Source organism: Spinacia oleracea, chromosome 5, assembly GCF_020520425.1.
Source record: "Spinacia oleracea cultivar Varoflay chromosome 5, BTI_SOV_V1, whole genome shotgun sequence".
In the NCBI taxonomy this organism is placed as follows: domain Eukaryota; kingdom Viridiplantae; phylum Streptophyta; class Magnoliopsida; order Caryophyllales; family Amaranthaceae; genus Spinacia; species Spinacia oleracea.
Genome location: NC_079491.1, coordinates 36,208,319 through 36,225,120, shown reverse-complemented (window position 1 = coordinate 36,225,120; position 16,802 = coordinate 36,208,319). Strand labels below are relative to the sequence as shown.

At 34.8% G+C, this 16,802-nt stretch overlaps 1 protein-coding gene across 2 annotated transcripts; it reads right to left on the bottom strand.

The window, feature by feature from the left end:
* Positions 1–10,049: 10,049 nt before the first annotated feature.
* LOC110804972 (uncharacterized) lies at positions 10,050–14,327 on the bottom strand. Of its 2 annotated transcripts, XM_022010570.2 has the most exons (3): positions 13,962–14,327; positions 11,629–11,770; positions 10,050–10,555 (listed from the first exon to the last, which is right to left on the bottom strand). In XM_022010570.2, the coding sequence occupies exons 1-3, from the start codon at positions 14,215–14,217 to the stop codon at positions 10,537–10,539; spliced, it is 417 nt and encodes a 138-aa protein (XP_021866262.1). In that variant the 5' UTR covers positions 14,218–14,327; the 3' UTR covers positions 10,050–10,536. The 2 variants fall into 2 exon arrangements, with proteins under 2 accessions (XP_021866262.1, XP_021866261.1); XM_022010569.2 differs by lacking the exon at positions 11,629–11,770 and having other exon boundaries at positions 13,962–14,317.
* Positions 14,328–16,802: the final 2,475 nt, after the last annotated feature.

Below are 16,802 nucleotides of genomic sequence, written 5' to 3'. Positions count from 1 at the left end.
GTTTTGAAAATATACGTGAATAAAAAGTGTCCTTTTTTATTTGTGCACAAGTCACACAAGTTCAAAACTCACATCATCATGGCCATATATGTCTCCTTCATTATATCCCTACAAGTAGGGGTGTCAAATCGGATCAACGGATCGGGTTTGGGTCGGACTCATCGGATTCGGGTTGAAACGGATCGGATTGGAACGGATTAATTTGGCTAACGGGTCGGATCGGATCGGATTGAAAACTTAACGGACCGGATCGGGTCGGATTTTTTATTCACGGATTCATATCGGATCGGGTTGTAAACGGGTCGGATTGTAGTCGGTTTGGGTCGGATCGGATCGGATTGGAATACGACGGATTGTTAACGGGTTTAGTCGGACTATAACGGGTTCGGGTTCATGTCGGTCGGATTAATATCGGATCGGATTCATATCGGGTCGGATTCATATCGGATCGGATTCATTTCGGATCGGATTCATATCGGATCGGATTAATCGGTAACAGACTAAAACGGGTTGGATTGAAACTAATTTAGCCTGGTTACATTGGATTCAGTTTTATATTGGTTCGGGTAATTATCGGATCGGGTTATTTGGTAGCGGGTTGGAATTTGGGGCAGTTCGTTTCCAAATTATATATTATCATATCGATGACTTAATTAGGCCGGGGACGAAAATAATAACTAACTTTTAAAAGTAATAAGAATTTAAGATTAGTAATATAAGTTATTGAATATATTATTATATCGATGGGTTGGAATTAGTTCGGATTAAACAGGTCACGGATTAAAAACGGATCGGATCTAACGGGTCACGGGTTGAAACGGGTCGGATTAAACGGGTCACAGGTTAAAAACGGATCGGATTAAACGGATATTCCTCGGGTTGGAACGGATTCGGATTGAAACGGATCGGATCATAAACGGGTTTCGGATCGCTTCGGATCGGATTAAATGGATCCGGATTGTCACGGATCGGTCTGTTAACGGATTCGGATCTTAATCGGATCAATACTAACGGGTTGGGTCGGATTCGGGTTGAATATAATCGGATCGGATCGGATTTCGGATTTTAACTCGCGGGTTCTAAACGGTTCGGATTCTAAACGGTCGGACAAACTCATCGGGTTCACTGGGTCGGATTGAGAATTGACACCCCTACCTACAAGGCTACAATTCCCGTTTAAAACAGCGTGTCTTGTGTCTGGTACCCATATACTGAGATCACATACTAATATTGGTAGGTAGGGTAAAGATTACGGAGTATGTCGGGTAGCAATTCTACATATATTCAAAAGATTTTGCTAATAAATTTATTATATATCGGAATAATTTTACCAAGTTTCTTTTTTATTTTTACCTAGTTTTTTTTGGAACTTTTAATATATTTTGTCTAACTTTTATATTATATAAAAAAAAAAGTTGTTAGATAAACATTTTAAAGGGTTAATTGATTAATTTTACACATTATTAGTGATTTGAAATCATTTTTATTAAAATGAAAAATTTTATTACTAAAAAATAGATTTCTTTTATATATATATATAAGGGTAACTTTTAAACATTTTGAATTAGTAACTTTTATTTCGGTGTACAATATTTATTATACACTACTTGTAAAGTTGTAAATAAGAATTTGTGACATCTACTAACCTAATTTGGATTGGCAATACTCTTAAGATGGGGTACGTACGAAAAGCTCCTATCATCCAAATTAGCTTTGTAGTAGGATTTTATTCTACAACCTAGCTGATGACGGATCTATACAAAATACAAGTATACTTTAATTTGTGGATGCACAAATTCTTATTTACAAGGATTGTACAATAAATATTGTACACCATAATAAAAGTTAACTCAAAATGTTTAAAAGTTAAGCTTATATATGTAAAAGTTAGCCATTTTTTTAGTGATAAATTTTTTCATTTTAATAAAACTTATTTCTTCAAAATCACTAATAATGTTTAAAATTAATCATTTAACTCTTTAAAATGTTTTTCTATCAACGTTTTTTTACTAATATAAAAGTTAATCAAAACTAGGTTAAAGTTACAAAAAAATAGGTAAAAGTTATCTTAGTGTACAATAAATTTATTGTACACCTAGTGCGCGCAAAACCTTTTGTTGTGGATGTCTTTAATTGAAAAAGTCCAAGGTTACAGAGATTTACTATGTCTACAACATTTATAATTTGCAATTTATGACAATCTATACTTATATAACTGGTTAAAATGTAGATGTACAATCCATTTTTTTTTTCCATTAGAAACTCATTTTAAGAAAATCTGAATTAGTGCAAAAGAAAGAGAGCAATCTAGGAATGACACATTGTATTTATTTACTACGTGTAAATGTCCAACATTACAAAATTATGGATTATTAGAGACGGAATTTGAGACGGAAACTATAAGCATCTCAAACTTGAGATGGATTACTAAAATTTCGTCTCTAAACTAAAATTGAGATGGGATTGTATATAGAGTTTCAAAATTTTCGTCTCAAATTTGTAATGGACTTGCCAAAATCCGTCTCAAAATTTTTTGAGACGCCCCATTTCAGTCTCAAATCCGTCTCCAATCATCATTTTGAGACGGATTTGGACTATTTAGAGACAAAATCCCTCGTCTCTATAAAACGATTTTTTTGTAGTGCAAGGACAAAGAATAATACTTCCTCCGTCTTTTAATACTCGCAACGTTTGTTAGTTTCACGCATGCCAATGCACAACTTTGATCATTTATATATTAAATTCTCTTTATGCAAAAATTATAAAAAGTTGATATTTTGAAAATACACATTGAGACGAATCTAACAAGATCCCACATGACTATGTTTTATCTTATATAAAAAGCACTAAGAATAGTCAAAGTATATTATATGAATAGTGGCAAAAGTCCAAACGTTGCGAGTATTAAAAGACGGAGGAAGTATACTACTCCTTATAAAATTCCATAGCTACTTCATCAACTATTAGGAATTGCATCGCCTCCATGTGACTAGTTGGGCTTTTATGATATCACTTTATGTGGATGTCATCCAACTTAATTGATTAAAATGTTACCGATAATATTTAAGAAGTGAGACTAAATTCTACGCATATCATTTGCCTTTTATAACTCTATCAATATACAAAAAGATAGTACTCCGTAATATATATAGGGATAATTTGTATTATTCACCTATCACCAAGATATTAATAAATGCTCCATCTTTTCCTGAATGTTAATTCTTTTTGAAATCTAAGATAATACAATAAAAGTATAATTGTCACATGAATTTCAATAGAATATAACTCATGTGGGTAGTAGTATAGTAGATGAGAAATAATTGAGGGGTTTGATGGAAATGAAAGTTTACTTGAGAGTAAACATGTAGGTCGACTTTGAGATATTTATAAGTGTATAAAGGGGATAAATGATAGAAAAATAAGAAAAGATTCTAAAATTGACTAATAAAAAAGAACAACTCAATTAAGAAAAGGGACTAACATTCAAGAACAGAGAGAGTACAATTATTTCTAATTAGGGCACATATTGATGTCCATACAGAGTATGTTAGTTGCACAACTTTAAAAAGTTTGGTTTAATGATACTTCTCCAATCTCCATCCTTTCATAGTGGGTCATACTGACTAGGGGTTTCTCTTCTCCTTACAAAAATCAGTATGTTAAGATAAGTTTTGCCGTATTAACTCTTGTTAAGCAGAACTCTCTCCGTATAAGTATTCGAAACATCCCAATTACTACCGAAGTTCTAGCCAATTCATAAGCCAAAACCAAGAAATTTAATAGGAAACTCTGTCGGAAGTGAAGGAAGGATCAGGATCTGGAAGTCTGTATAAAGATTGTTCTAAAGCTAAAATAAGGCTCTGCTAAGGCAAGTGGCCGGTAAGTGTTCATGAGAAACGCAGTATAGCCTACGCTATACTGTAACCTGAAATCTAATTTTTTACAGCTTTCATCACCATATAAATCTGCTTACTTAATCTGTTTATTTAATCACGTCTGATAAGATAATCTGTGGACAAATCTGATTATTGCTAAGATCCTTAAATCAATCTAATTCACTATTTTGACGACTGTTTAGTAAATATCTGTGCATTAAAATCAACTCATATTAGTAATTTAGCATAGCGCATATCCCTTTCGTCGTCGCATTGAACTACTAAGGACCGCCGCGTGGGCTATTATTGGGCACTCCCCGTATTAGTAAACGTCCCATGAACTCTCAATCTCTACTCCGCTGGATGTACGTTGAGTGATCTCCACAACAGGGATCACAAGGGAGCATATGTACGTTGTGAGTCAAATATGTTTGTACTCCAGGAATATCACGATAACCGGATTTTGTCAGTTTTCTTCAATGTTTGTTGTAAAACTGAATGGCGACTCCTACAAGCTAGTAAAAAAGAAGCTAATGCCTACAATTAGTCCCTTTTTTACTTAATATGATTGCCACATCTAGAGGAAAAATTCGTGCGGGTCATATTCTTTAAACACCCATCGTGTTTTTTCGACCCCTCACACATCGTGAGATTTTTTATGGACTCCGAATTTACTTGCACGGACTCTCTCCCACATAACATTTTTTCTTTGGCCAAATTTGTTTGGCTTAATAAAATCTCCCATTTATTTTCCTAAACATAAAAAAAAAGGTGGCGCATGTCAATAATGGGAAGTTCGTCTTTACTTGTTGCCTAAAAAGGCCATTTCATGTGATCATATTTTCATATCCAATTCACCAAAAATATATTCATATACCCCAACGTACGGAATACTCTACGAGACTACGACAACCTACGTAGTTCACCCAAAAAATTAAGTTGCCCATCCACCCAAAAAAATGTTGAGATAAAGTAGTTGACTTGATTAAGATATATACACCATATAGTGTACAACTTTACAGGCTAAAAAGTAAAAAGTTCAAACTCTTAGATAACTTATTAATGTTGTTTATTAAATAATAATAAAGAGAAACAACGTTTATAAAAGGAGAGAGAATGTTTCTTTTTGTAAGTTAGGATATTTGATGGAAACTAGGAAAACGAAAATCTATCAACTTTTGGTGATCAGATAACTGGATTGGGCAATATGCTCTAATAGATCTTCTTGACAGTGTCCAAAATGTCAATAATGAAGAGGCTACAGTAGCCCAATTCATAGATGACGGAAAAAATTGGAACTTAGAAAAACTATCTTCTGTTCTTCCACCTGAGATCGTCCTAAAAATAAAAGGAATCCCCATTTTCGTTAATGACCTACCGGATAACCCTATTTGGGGTTGCACAAACTCGGGGGAGTTCTCTGTTAAATCAGCTACATGGCTAGCTCATGATCTCCCCACTACAAGTGAGAAATAGAAATTTAAATGGATCTGGAAGCTTAATATAGCCCCTAAACTAAAAATCTTTCTATGGCAAATCTGCCATAAAAGCATTCCAGTCAAAGAAGTCCTCTTCCATAGGAAAGTGATATCTTCTAGTTGTTATCCAAGATGCAATCTCTCAAGTGAGTCGATTGACCACATCTTCCTCACTTGCGAGCATTCAAGAAATGTTTGGTCACATAGGCTAACCAAAAACTGGTTAGGCTGTACTTTTCCTATGATTGACTTTTTCAAAACGTTAGACTATCTCAGACGCTATTAGATCGTGCTTCATAAATTCATTTATCTATGTTGGACAATCTGGAAAGAACGAAATGCTCTAGTTTTTTCCAATACCAACGTCTCACCTTGTCGTAGCTACTTTAAAGCCTTCAATGCTTTCAAAGAATGGGAGCTCAGGCTTCTTATGGATTCGCATCAACTTAAAGGTACCCCCTTCACCACCCATCTACACACGAGTAACCATCCAACTACCTCCCCTCCCATTCTGGTTAGGTGGTTTTCGCCCCCTACAGGCGCCTACAAACTCAACTTTGACGGATCATGTAAGTCTTCATCAGCAGCAGCAGGCATCATTATCAGAGATAGTAATGGAAAAACAATCTCAGCAAAGTCTTTCAACCTTGGCAAAACGCAAGTATTCATGGCAGAAGAGATGGCTCTTCACAAAGACATTCACGAGGCTATCTACAGAGGTATCAAGGACATCTACATTGAAGGTGATAATTTACTTGTCATTAATTCTCTAAAAGGTACTTGGAAAGCCCCATGGAAGCTTCAAAACATCATTCAGGATAGCAAGACTCTCCTTCAGCAATTTAGTACGGTTCACATTATTCAACATATTTTCCGAGAGGCAAATAGAGCGGCGGATTGGATTGCGAATGTTGGTCACCTCATTATCGAGCCTATGTATATTACACCTAGTTCTAGCCCAAAATTAGATGATATTGTTAACAGTGATTACTTAGGTTTTACCCTCGTGCGGAGGGGCTCCTAAGTTTATTTTCCTTACCTTTTTAAAAGTTAGGATATTTGATGTCAATTTAATGAATGGAAGAGTGTGTTATTGTAAATATATAAATCATTTAATGGCCCAAAACAATTCCCCGGGAATCTGTTGGGAGAAGTTATTATTTGGTCATTCCCCTTCTTCCATCCATAGAAGTTATTTTCCGGTTCTTGGAAAAGTGTTTCTACTTCTTAGAATTCCCTTGTTTGGTCTAATTTCTATTTCTCGAATTGAGAAACACCTGGAAAAGCTTTTCCTAAAGACTTATACAGTTATACTCCCTCCATCCCAGATTAATGTTTACCCTTTTTATTTACATATGTCTCATATTAATTTTTAGATTTTTATTTTAAGAAATGACAAATTATTTTTTACCACCTAAATAAATCGAAAATTTATTTTTTACCACTTAAAAAACTAAAATTTGTATTTTACCACCTAAAAAGAATAAATTAAAACTTGTTTTTTTACCACTCGAAAACGGGAAAAAAGATGAAATCGTTATGCGGGGCTTACTAATTCAATGTTCCTTCAATTTTATACACTCCCTCTGCGATTTTCTTTAACTCCTTCACCCTCTCTTAATTTCCATTGAATTTTGTTAATTTTGTGAATTAATTAGAGAAAAAATCAGGTGAATTCATAAAAAGAATAAAGTAGGGGAAGGGAAGGGAGCTGAGTTAAATACATTAAATCCTAGAAGAAGAAAAAATATTGGATATATTACCGTTATTGTGGCCTTCCACATAACGATTTCATCTATTTTTTCCATTTTTTAGTGGTAAAAATCAAGTTTTAATTTTTTTTTTAGGTGGTAAAATACACATTTTAGTTTTTTTATATGGTAAAAAATAATTTTTCGATTTTTTTAACTAGCAAAAATAGGACCCATTGCCAGAAAAATAAAGAACCGTGAATACAGCAATAGTATTTTCGAATGTGAACAAATTAAATGAGATAATATATAGTCTTAATTGAAAATAAAGTTTAAGAAGATGCGAGATGTATGTACCTAAATTTATGCCTTTTTCAGTGTTATCACCGCTTTTTAAGTGGAATGAATTATTTAAAGAAAAGATGACTTAAAAAAACATTAAACATATTTTAAATGGGTGATTGAGATTTGGAACTAAGCTAAGCTAGTTGATCACTTTGCAAATGATACTTTAAATTCTTTGATGCTCATAAATTCATAATTAGTCACTCATTATTTTTGTTTATATGTACTTAACCTTATCGTCAATATAATTCAGCTAGCTTATGATGTGTCATTCCCTTATAATTTATAGTTTAGCTTATACTAGGACTAGTATAAGACGCAATATGCCTTATCTTGTCCTTTTTTAGACGCTTTATTTCTGTTTATTAAAGTATCCACTTTTTTTATATATCAAAAACCTACTTTTTGTTATAGATGAAAAATTGGAGAGAAGATGTGCCTAATTCTCTTGTATTTTGCTTTCAAAAGATCTTATGGAATGTTAAATACGGGCATGGGCCGCACCCATCATCAAAAGAGAGCCCACTTAACAAGTCCAAATGAGGTTTCACCTAAAACCATATGGCAATAAGGGGAGTAGCCCCTTGGTTTTATTGAGTGTGTAACTATCTTCTCTTTTATCAATGTGGGACTATCACACGTACCTTAAAAAAAAAAAAAATGGGACTATCACACGTGATTTTTCATGGGTCCGATCTTAATATGGTAAGACTACAAATTCTTTTTTTTGTTCGAATTTAATTCATGATTTGATGCGCAATTTCAGAACTAAATAATGAAAATAATATAGTACAGTATGAAGTACTCCATCTGTATTTATTTAAGGGATACACTTGCCTTTTTCGGCCGTATTTAATTAAGAGACACACTTGCCATTTTTAGTAACTTATCAACCTCACCATCTAATTAAATAATCTATCTACAACCCATCCTCACCCCCATCCCCTAAAATGACATGATCCCCACTTGTTTATTTATTATAATATCTTCCCAACCCCACTTGTTTTATTACTTTATTTCATTCAATTTTTCTTCTTAATACCCGTGTCCAGCCAAGTGTATCCCTTAAATAAATACGGAGGGAGTACAAATTAGTTTGTGAATTTTCTTTGAATTTTGTTTGATTTAAAATTTAATAGACCGGAATTTGCTTTTATCCCAAGAAGATATATGTCGGATAATGTTCTTATAAGTCATGAGCTATTAACATTTATCAATGGTAGAAAGACCGAAGGTTCAAGTCTAGCAGCAATCAAAATCGACCAGTGCCGGTCTTGGCATTTAATGGGCTCTAGGCCGAATAAGAAATATGGGCCCCCATATATAAATTAGAATTTTAAATTTCAAAATCTACGCTCTTTTTGACAAATAATTTCATTAAAATAATAAAAATGGTACGCTTTTTTATATTTTACGGTATATTTTGTCATGGAGTATTTGTAGATATAAGTCAGATGCATTAAAATTTTCTTTCATTGTCATGGAGTATTTGTAGATATAAGTCAGATGCATTAAAATTTTCTTTCATCTTATTTATATGATGTCGTAATAAGAAATATGTGGAATATGCTTTTCATGTGTATGGGTTTCATGAAGAGCAAGAATGAGTGAAGAAAATTGATCATAGATCATGCAAGAAAAATATAACAAATTAATTTTTAATTTGACGAGATTCATAACGTGAGTAAATTCGTAGTGGGCGCTAATATTTATAAAAAAATATTGAATGATTTTCATTAGATACTACTCAATAATTTTTCACAAATTCTTATTTACAAGGATTGTACAATAATTATTGTACACCCAAGTAAGAGTTAACTCAAAATGCTTAAAAGTTATTCTTATATATGTAAAAGTTATCTACTTTTTAGTGATAATTTTTTTCATTTTAATAAAACTTATTTCTTCAAAATCACTAATTAATGTATAAAATTAATTATTTAATCATTTACAATGTTTATCTATCAATTTTTTTTTACTAATATAAAAGTTAATCAAAATTAAGTTAAAGTTACAAAAAAATGGGTTAAAGTTATCTTGGTGTACAATAAATTTATTGTACACCTTGTGCGCGCAAGACCTTTTGATAATTTTTAGATCGATATTTTTTTTTATTGAATTACAGACGTCAAATTCCAAAAAACATATACGAATTGAAGTATGTTACAAACATTGGATTCTTAAATTCTTGTAACATACTAGGAAAGAAATAATTTTGCTGTGTTCTCAGACATTAAGACAAAAAAAAATTTATCAAAAATTCAAAACAAATAAAAAAGAAAGAAATGACAAGAACAAAGAAGAGGGAGAAAAAGACAAAAAAAGGAGGAGGAAAGATGCAGTTAAAATTACGGAGTAGTAATACGAAAAGGCAGGAATAGCAGAGATCGATCCTAGATTTTAAAATTCAATCAAATTCGAGTTACCACTGCGCCATATAATAATTTATTTTCTTCTACGCGCGTTATTTTGTACGAATAGCAACGTAATATCTATACGCAAATCGTATAAGGGCCCCTTCTGGCCCTGGAACCTAGGCGGTCGCACCCCTCGCCTATGCACACAGGGTCGGGCCTGATATCGACATGAGTAAAGCTTATGATCGTGTGCACCGGACTTTCTTGTATGAAACTAATCAAGTGCAATTTTATGAAGCATAATTGATTTAATATCTTTCTTTGCTTCCTTTCACAATACCGAGTGGCAAATACACACAGACGCGTCTGCCATTGAAAAACAAGAGGGTTTCGTATACACAACACATGCTACACCACAATAAATAACACATCAAATGACCATTTCTTATTTTATCATTCACATTGGTGTCCTTGTATATTTGAGACAACCTTCTCCTTCTTCTCAGATCCAACACCGGTTGGAATGATCAGATTGTCAAAAAGGTTTTTACCCACATATTGCTGCATCATAAAGATTTTCAGCACATCCTCTGGTTTTTCATTCATGTTTGCATTAAAGTTGGATTCATCTTGGGATTCCGACTCGGTTATCACTCTCTGTATCTTTAATTGTTGAGCTATTCTTTTAGAGCTCAACTCCTTCTCAAGGCTAGCTACTCTAGTCTCCAATTCCTCAATTCTTCCCTTATGGGAGTCAGCCTTTTTATCTTGCACCGATCGGGAAAAAATATCAATAACTGGACCGCCCCCTACACATGAAACAGATAGAATACAGATCAATAAAATCCAATGGAAACATTGAGAATCAATCATAAAACAAGCCACTAACTCAATGCACTTGTATGTGATTTCAGTTTCTAAAACCACTACATAATGGTACTGCTTTGGACTATTCTGCTTTAGTGAGAGGTTTCAGTTTCTAAAACCACTACATAATGGTACTGCCTTTGGTTTGTTACCCAACTCTTCTGCAGCGGGCCAATGTCCTACGGTTGGAGAAAATTTGGTTAGCAGATACAAGGTGTGAGTTAGTCTTTTCAAAGGAACCTACTTTGTACATGGAACTGAGACTGGAGAGTACTGCACAACCTGCATTTGCATAAATTAAGCTTCTATTATAACTGTAAGTGAGAACAAAAGAATTATTTATAATTCCTTCAACTTCCATCAGATCAAGTTCCTCTTCTAGATGCAAACCTTCCCATAGTACTTCCTATGTTTTTTTTCACTTGCAATACTGGTCACTTTCACGCAAGCCAATAACTTTGATCATTAATGCTTTTACTTCTATTTAAAAAATAATCATAAAAAGTACTCTACATTTATCTTACCTATAAAAAGATGACCAGTACTCTAGATTTATCTATATTAAAAGAGTATTGCATAACATGATTTATCATCGTTTTAACACAATTTAGAGTACCTTTTATAACTATGATCATCTTACGTATAAAAATATGATAATACGTAAGATATATCTAGATTATAAAGCAACATGCCAAAAGTGAAGAGAAAATACTTCAAGATACCCAACGTTCATCACTGCTAGTACTAAATCTTAGAACTTTTGACATTAATCAATAACTACCATTGTGCTTTTTGGAAAGAAAAAAAAAGTTACTGATCATTTTATTCCTAAATACATAAACTTGTCGTTCACATTGTCAATCTATACTTGAAACTGATTTCTCCTTCCTCTTAGATTCAACACCACTCCAGCTACAATTATCAAATTGTTGAAAAGTTTTGTAACCACAAATTGCTCCACCACAAATGATCAGCATTTGATTTCATATAGCACTAAAGTTTGGATTTCGTCAACCTTTGTATTTCTGATTGCGCAGCTATTAACTCCTTCTCAAGTTTGGCTACTTTAGTCTCTAATTCCTTTGTTCTTTCCTCGTATGAAATGGCCTTTTTTTCTTGCACTGACTGTGAAACCATATCAATAACTGGACCAACCCCTACAGATGAAATACACTCCTAGTGAAATACTTCGTATTCAGCAACCAATAATAAAACAAGAAATTAACTAGAAGCATTTGTATCAAAATCCGGATGTCTTAAAAAGTTAAAACCACTGTGTACTGTGTAGCCACGCTTAAAAGCGAAGTTCAATGGAGTATCTATGTCAGCAACTTCCAACCAACAGAGGTCTCACTTAGGTTGGTTAGCTGACTAACCTTTTCTCCAGCCAGCTAATGTCCTACATCCGGACACTGGTAAGTAGAATTATGGTACGAGTTCAGGAGACTAGACAGTATTATACAACATGGACTTTATTAAGTTTACTAAGCTTCTATTGATAGGAAATGAAATCAATGTCAATACGGCTCCACGCGTGCCAGCCGTGCCCGGCGCTCCGGGTACTTTGAATTCCTTGAACTCCCTATCTGCTGACTTAGCTCAACTCATCTCCTACTCTCCTGCTCTCCTAGATGAACAACTTCATTGGACTAGTTAGTACTTAGTAGTACATGAATACTGGCTTAATAAGAGTAAAGTCTGGTAATTAGGACCTAATCAGTAGTACCTACGCTGGCGAGCGATGTTCTCACATGCACTTCAGAAATTTCCTCAATACTTCCTTTTACCAAATAGTAGTAGATATTGAAGTATTTTACACTGTGTAGTCAACGAGAGGTTAAATCTGTGTATCTGTTGCTCCAATGTTTCATAAAAAAATTGACAGTTCAGGCTTGCAAGTGAATTTATACAAGTCTGAGATCTTTTGCTTTGGAAATGCAGAGGATTCTAAATATCTCTGGTTTTAAATGAGGAATTTACCGTTTTGATATTTCAGTATCCCTATTTGCTTAAAGAAGATATATTTGGCTGAGTGTGAGCACCTTATTATAGTCTTACAAAAAGGTCCTGCAGATCATTGGTAGTATTTGCAGATCTTTCTTAAGGTTTGGTGCACAGTCAATGAACAATGATGCTCCAGGTGCCTGTGGGTTGGAATCAAGCGTGACAACCCAAGAAGAGGAGTCCGGATCCTCTGTCCCAAATTCGTGTCTCAACTCAACAAAATTAGATTAATTCCATTTGTTGTGTTGAAATTGGTGAGTTGCTGGTAAAGGTGGGGGGAATTTCTTAAGAACACCCACATACACCTTACATTTGAATTCTATACCTTAAGTTCTTGACATTAACAACTACCATTCCACTCTTGCCGAATTAAATGCATACTTTTACACAATAACATCCAACCTAGACCTGGTTATTGGATAGGGTAGTCCAATGGATATAGGGTTAGGGTCAAGTTAATAGGACTTTTATTGGGCAGGGCTCTTATTGGACAGGGCCTTTATTGGACAGGGTCATTATAGGGTCAAACTTATACTACAATTATTTTGAAAATTAAAATAGTAACGATACAAAAAATTACGTGTATAGCTTCGTATTTACTTGTACTTGCACATGGCTCTTTTGTTTTTCATTTTTCATTGCTCGTTTATTGACCCGCCCATTAATGACCCGCTATTGACCCGCGATCCGCTTTTGACCCGCCCATTATCGACCCGCTAAAAATGACCCTTTCAATACCCGACCCTGTTTTGACCCGCATCGACCCTGACCCGCCCCGCCCGATAACCAGGTCTAATCCAACCTGAAGTATCAATAAACTCACTCCCAAGAACTCCTACCCCAAGAGCTGCCAACACCACATTTATTACAAGAACCCAAGGTTCAAAGAATCCATATCGATTCAGAGAATTGTCCAACTAAGTAGACAAAACACATCTTATATAGCCAAAGAACTTCTTAAAACTAATTCGCCGTGATTTAGAAAAACCATAAAGCCTGAAAGTTACAACCTATAAGGCAACAGCTTACACCATCAATCCATTGCCAAAATCCATAACACCAAAAAACATTCATGCATCAGTATTGCTAACTTCAATCATATCAATCCTCACTTTTTCCTCCTTAAGTGAATTAACCACAATCATGTCATCTAACCTTGGAGCTATTTCACTTTATTAGTTACTGAATTATTGTCTTATTGCTAGCAAGGTTTAAATTAGAACAATAATTACTGTTAATAACAGATCAAGCAGCTGGAGTGTTTATAAACCCTGAAAATATCAAGAAATTTGATTGATGCCGACAGAAATTCAAAAAAATGCAGAATAAGTGGAAGGGTTATACCATAAGATCGGGCGAGGTAAAGGGCGCTGTTTTTGGAGACGTTAACGGCAACTCGTCCAAGATTATCGCGAACTTGATCATCGGATAAGTAGCCGTGAACCTCACGTGCTTTAGCAGTGGCGGTGCCGGCGACATGAACAGTGGTATCTCGACAATAATCGTAGCTTTGCCGACAGATCTCTGCCACCGGCGTTACGTCAGGGGTTTTCTGCTTGACGGCGTTAGTCACTGAGTATATCCACTCCCAAACCCCCATACTAACCTCTCCCTCTCTCTTCTTGCTTGCTTCTTGCTTCTTGCTTCTTGCTTCTTGCTTCTTTAATGGAGTATGGACTATGGAGTACTTCGTAGTTCGTACTCATACTCATACTCCAAAAGGTCTTGCGCGCACTAGGTGTACAATAAATTTATTGTACACCAAAATAACTTTTACCCATTTTTTTGTAACTTTAACATAGTTTGGATTAACTTTTATATTCATAAAAAAACACGTTGATAGATAAACATTTTAAATAGTTAAATGATTAATTTTATACATTATTAATGATTTTGAAGAAATAAGTTTTATTAAAATGAAAAAATTTATCACTAAAAAATGGATAACTTTTACATATATGAGCTCAACTTTTAAACATTTTGAGTTAACTTTTACTCTGGTGTACAATATTTATTGTACAACCCTTGTAAACAAGAATTTGTGCTCACACTCATACTCATACTCAATAAACGGAGGAGTTTGGGTTAGTGACAAAAACTCAAATGCTTATATTTCTCCATTCTCCTAATGATGGGCCCATTTTCCATTTTTCCTATCTGATTCCCGACCAACTCCGTATGTGTACGGAGTTGTATATACTACTCCCGAGTCCCGACCACCGCACCTTTCTAAGAAAACTAAATGTAAGTAACACTAATGGTTAAATGGACTTGATCCATATGTCAAAATAAAAAAGATTAATAATTTATTTCTAATTTATTCATGTTTATTAAGATTATTATAAAAAAAATATCAAATTGGTGTCTTTGATACATGTTGTATTCGAATTATGATTTTAAGTTGCAAATAACTTTTAAAAATATAGGTTACTATGATACAAAAAGGGTGCTAGAGAAAATCATTGGTTTTGGATCCACACTAATATTATCGTGGACCAGGTCCACGCAAGACTAATCCCGTAAGTAAACATTTTGAACATTGAGGGATAAATTTGGGTTGTTACAAGGATTAATATAGCTGTCTTACATTCGTTATCCAATCTGCCGCTCTATTCGCCTTCCTCCATTTGTGATTAATATTCCATTCATCGAATTGTTGTAGTAATACTTTGATATCCACTATGATGTTGTGAAGCTTCCATGGAGTAGACCATATACCTTAAATGACATTTAAAACTAGTAGATTATCACCCTTAATGTAGAGATACTTGATTTGAAAGAGAAGTGCTTCTTGAATGCCTTTATGGATTGCGAGAGCTTCAGCCATGAAAGCTTGGGTGTTACTAAGGTTGAAGGTGATTGCTACTATGCAGTGACCCTCTGAATCTCTGATGATGATTCATGCTGCTGGTGAAGAACATTTGCTTGATCCGTCAAAATTGAGTTTAAAGGCTCCCGTCAGGAGAGGATTACATATGACTAGAATGGTGTTATGGGGTTGTGAAGGGGAGGACGATGACTGTGGTGGTATGAAAGATAAGGGGGTGCCTAGCACCTGAAGAGAGTCCATTCACAGCCTTAGTTGTCAAGGAAATATGCCCTTCAGCCAAGGTGCATTGGTTCAATATTAAGGGTCAGATTAATTACATGAATAATTAATTAAGTGAGATCAAAGTGGTCAGAACAACTAGCTGGAGCATTGCTTCCGACCAGTGAGTTCTAATCCCTATTAGGCTCACAGCTTACTCTTGACTAAACCTACAAGGTCACACCAATGTCGTATAACGGATCGTCGGATTAAATGAACCGAAAATTCATTTAATGACTAATCAAAAATTTAGTTCGGAAAAACATTAATACACGATAAGTAGTTGGATCGTAATCGTATATCGTATTGTGCATATCGTGGTTTGGGTCACACGAATACTCGTATCGTACGACGTTAGATCGTCAAGGACTATACGATGAATTATGGTCGCAAGGCCATAAGCACGTGTACGAGGCCCCTAGCAATGCTGCCAGCCCATGTGCCAAGCGCGCAGCGCGGAAGTCCCATGGGCATTGGAGAGATGCTACGTACAAGCATCAGCAAGCACGCGCCCCACGGCTTGCCTTTGGCGGGCGCAACAAAGCGCTGCAAAACAACACCAAAGCATCAGCGTTGGGCGACAACAAATCCCATGGCTTGCTAGCCCATGCGAATGTGTGATGGATTGTGTGCACGCATGTGGCCGGTTACACTAGCTTGCCAAAGGGTTTATTTACTAAACCCTAATATATTTTTCCATATGACACAATTCACATTGGAACCCTAATTAGAGTTTTGCGTGCGGTGAGAGAAAATCCTAAGTGTGAATAATTTCCACTATAGCCAAAATACCTTGTGAAAGGTCTAAGCTAACGGAATCAAGGCAGATCCGAACGTGTCGGTGGACTATTATAGAGGAACTACACATGGTGTTCTTTTTCGTGTTCGTGAGGCTAGTAGGAGTACACATATTGAATGTATGCTTCATTTTATTTATACTTCGACATGTGATTCTGATTAGGAATTGTTCTTTCGCTTTGTTAATTAGATTAGCATAAATCCGAACAAGTTTTCATTCAGTAAAAGTGGCATATGCTTTTATGAAAATTATGTGCAGAATAAAATTTGTGTTGTTAAAATACAATCATTACATTCTT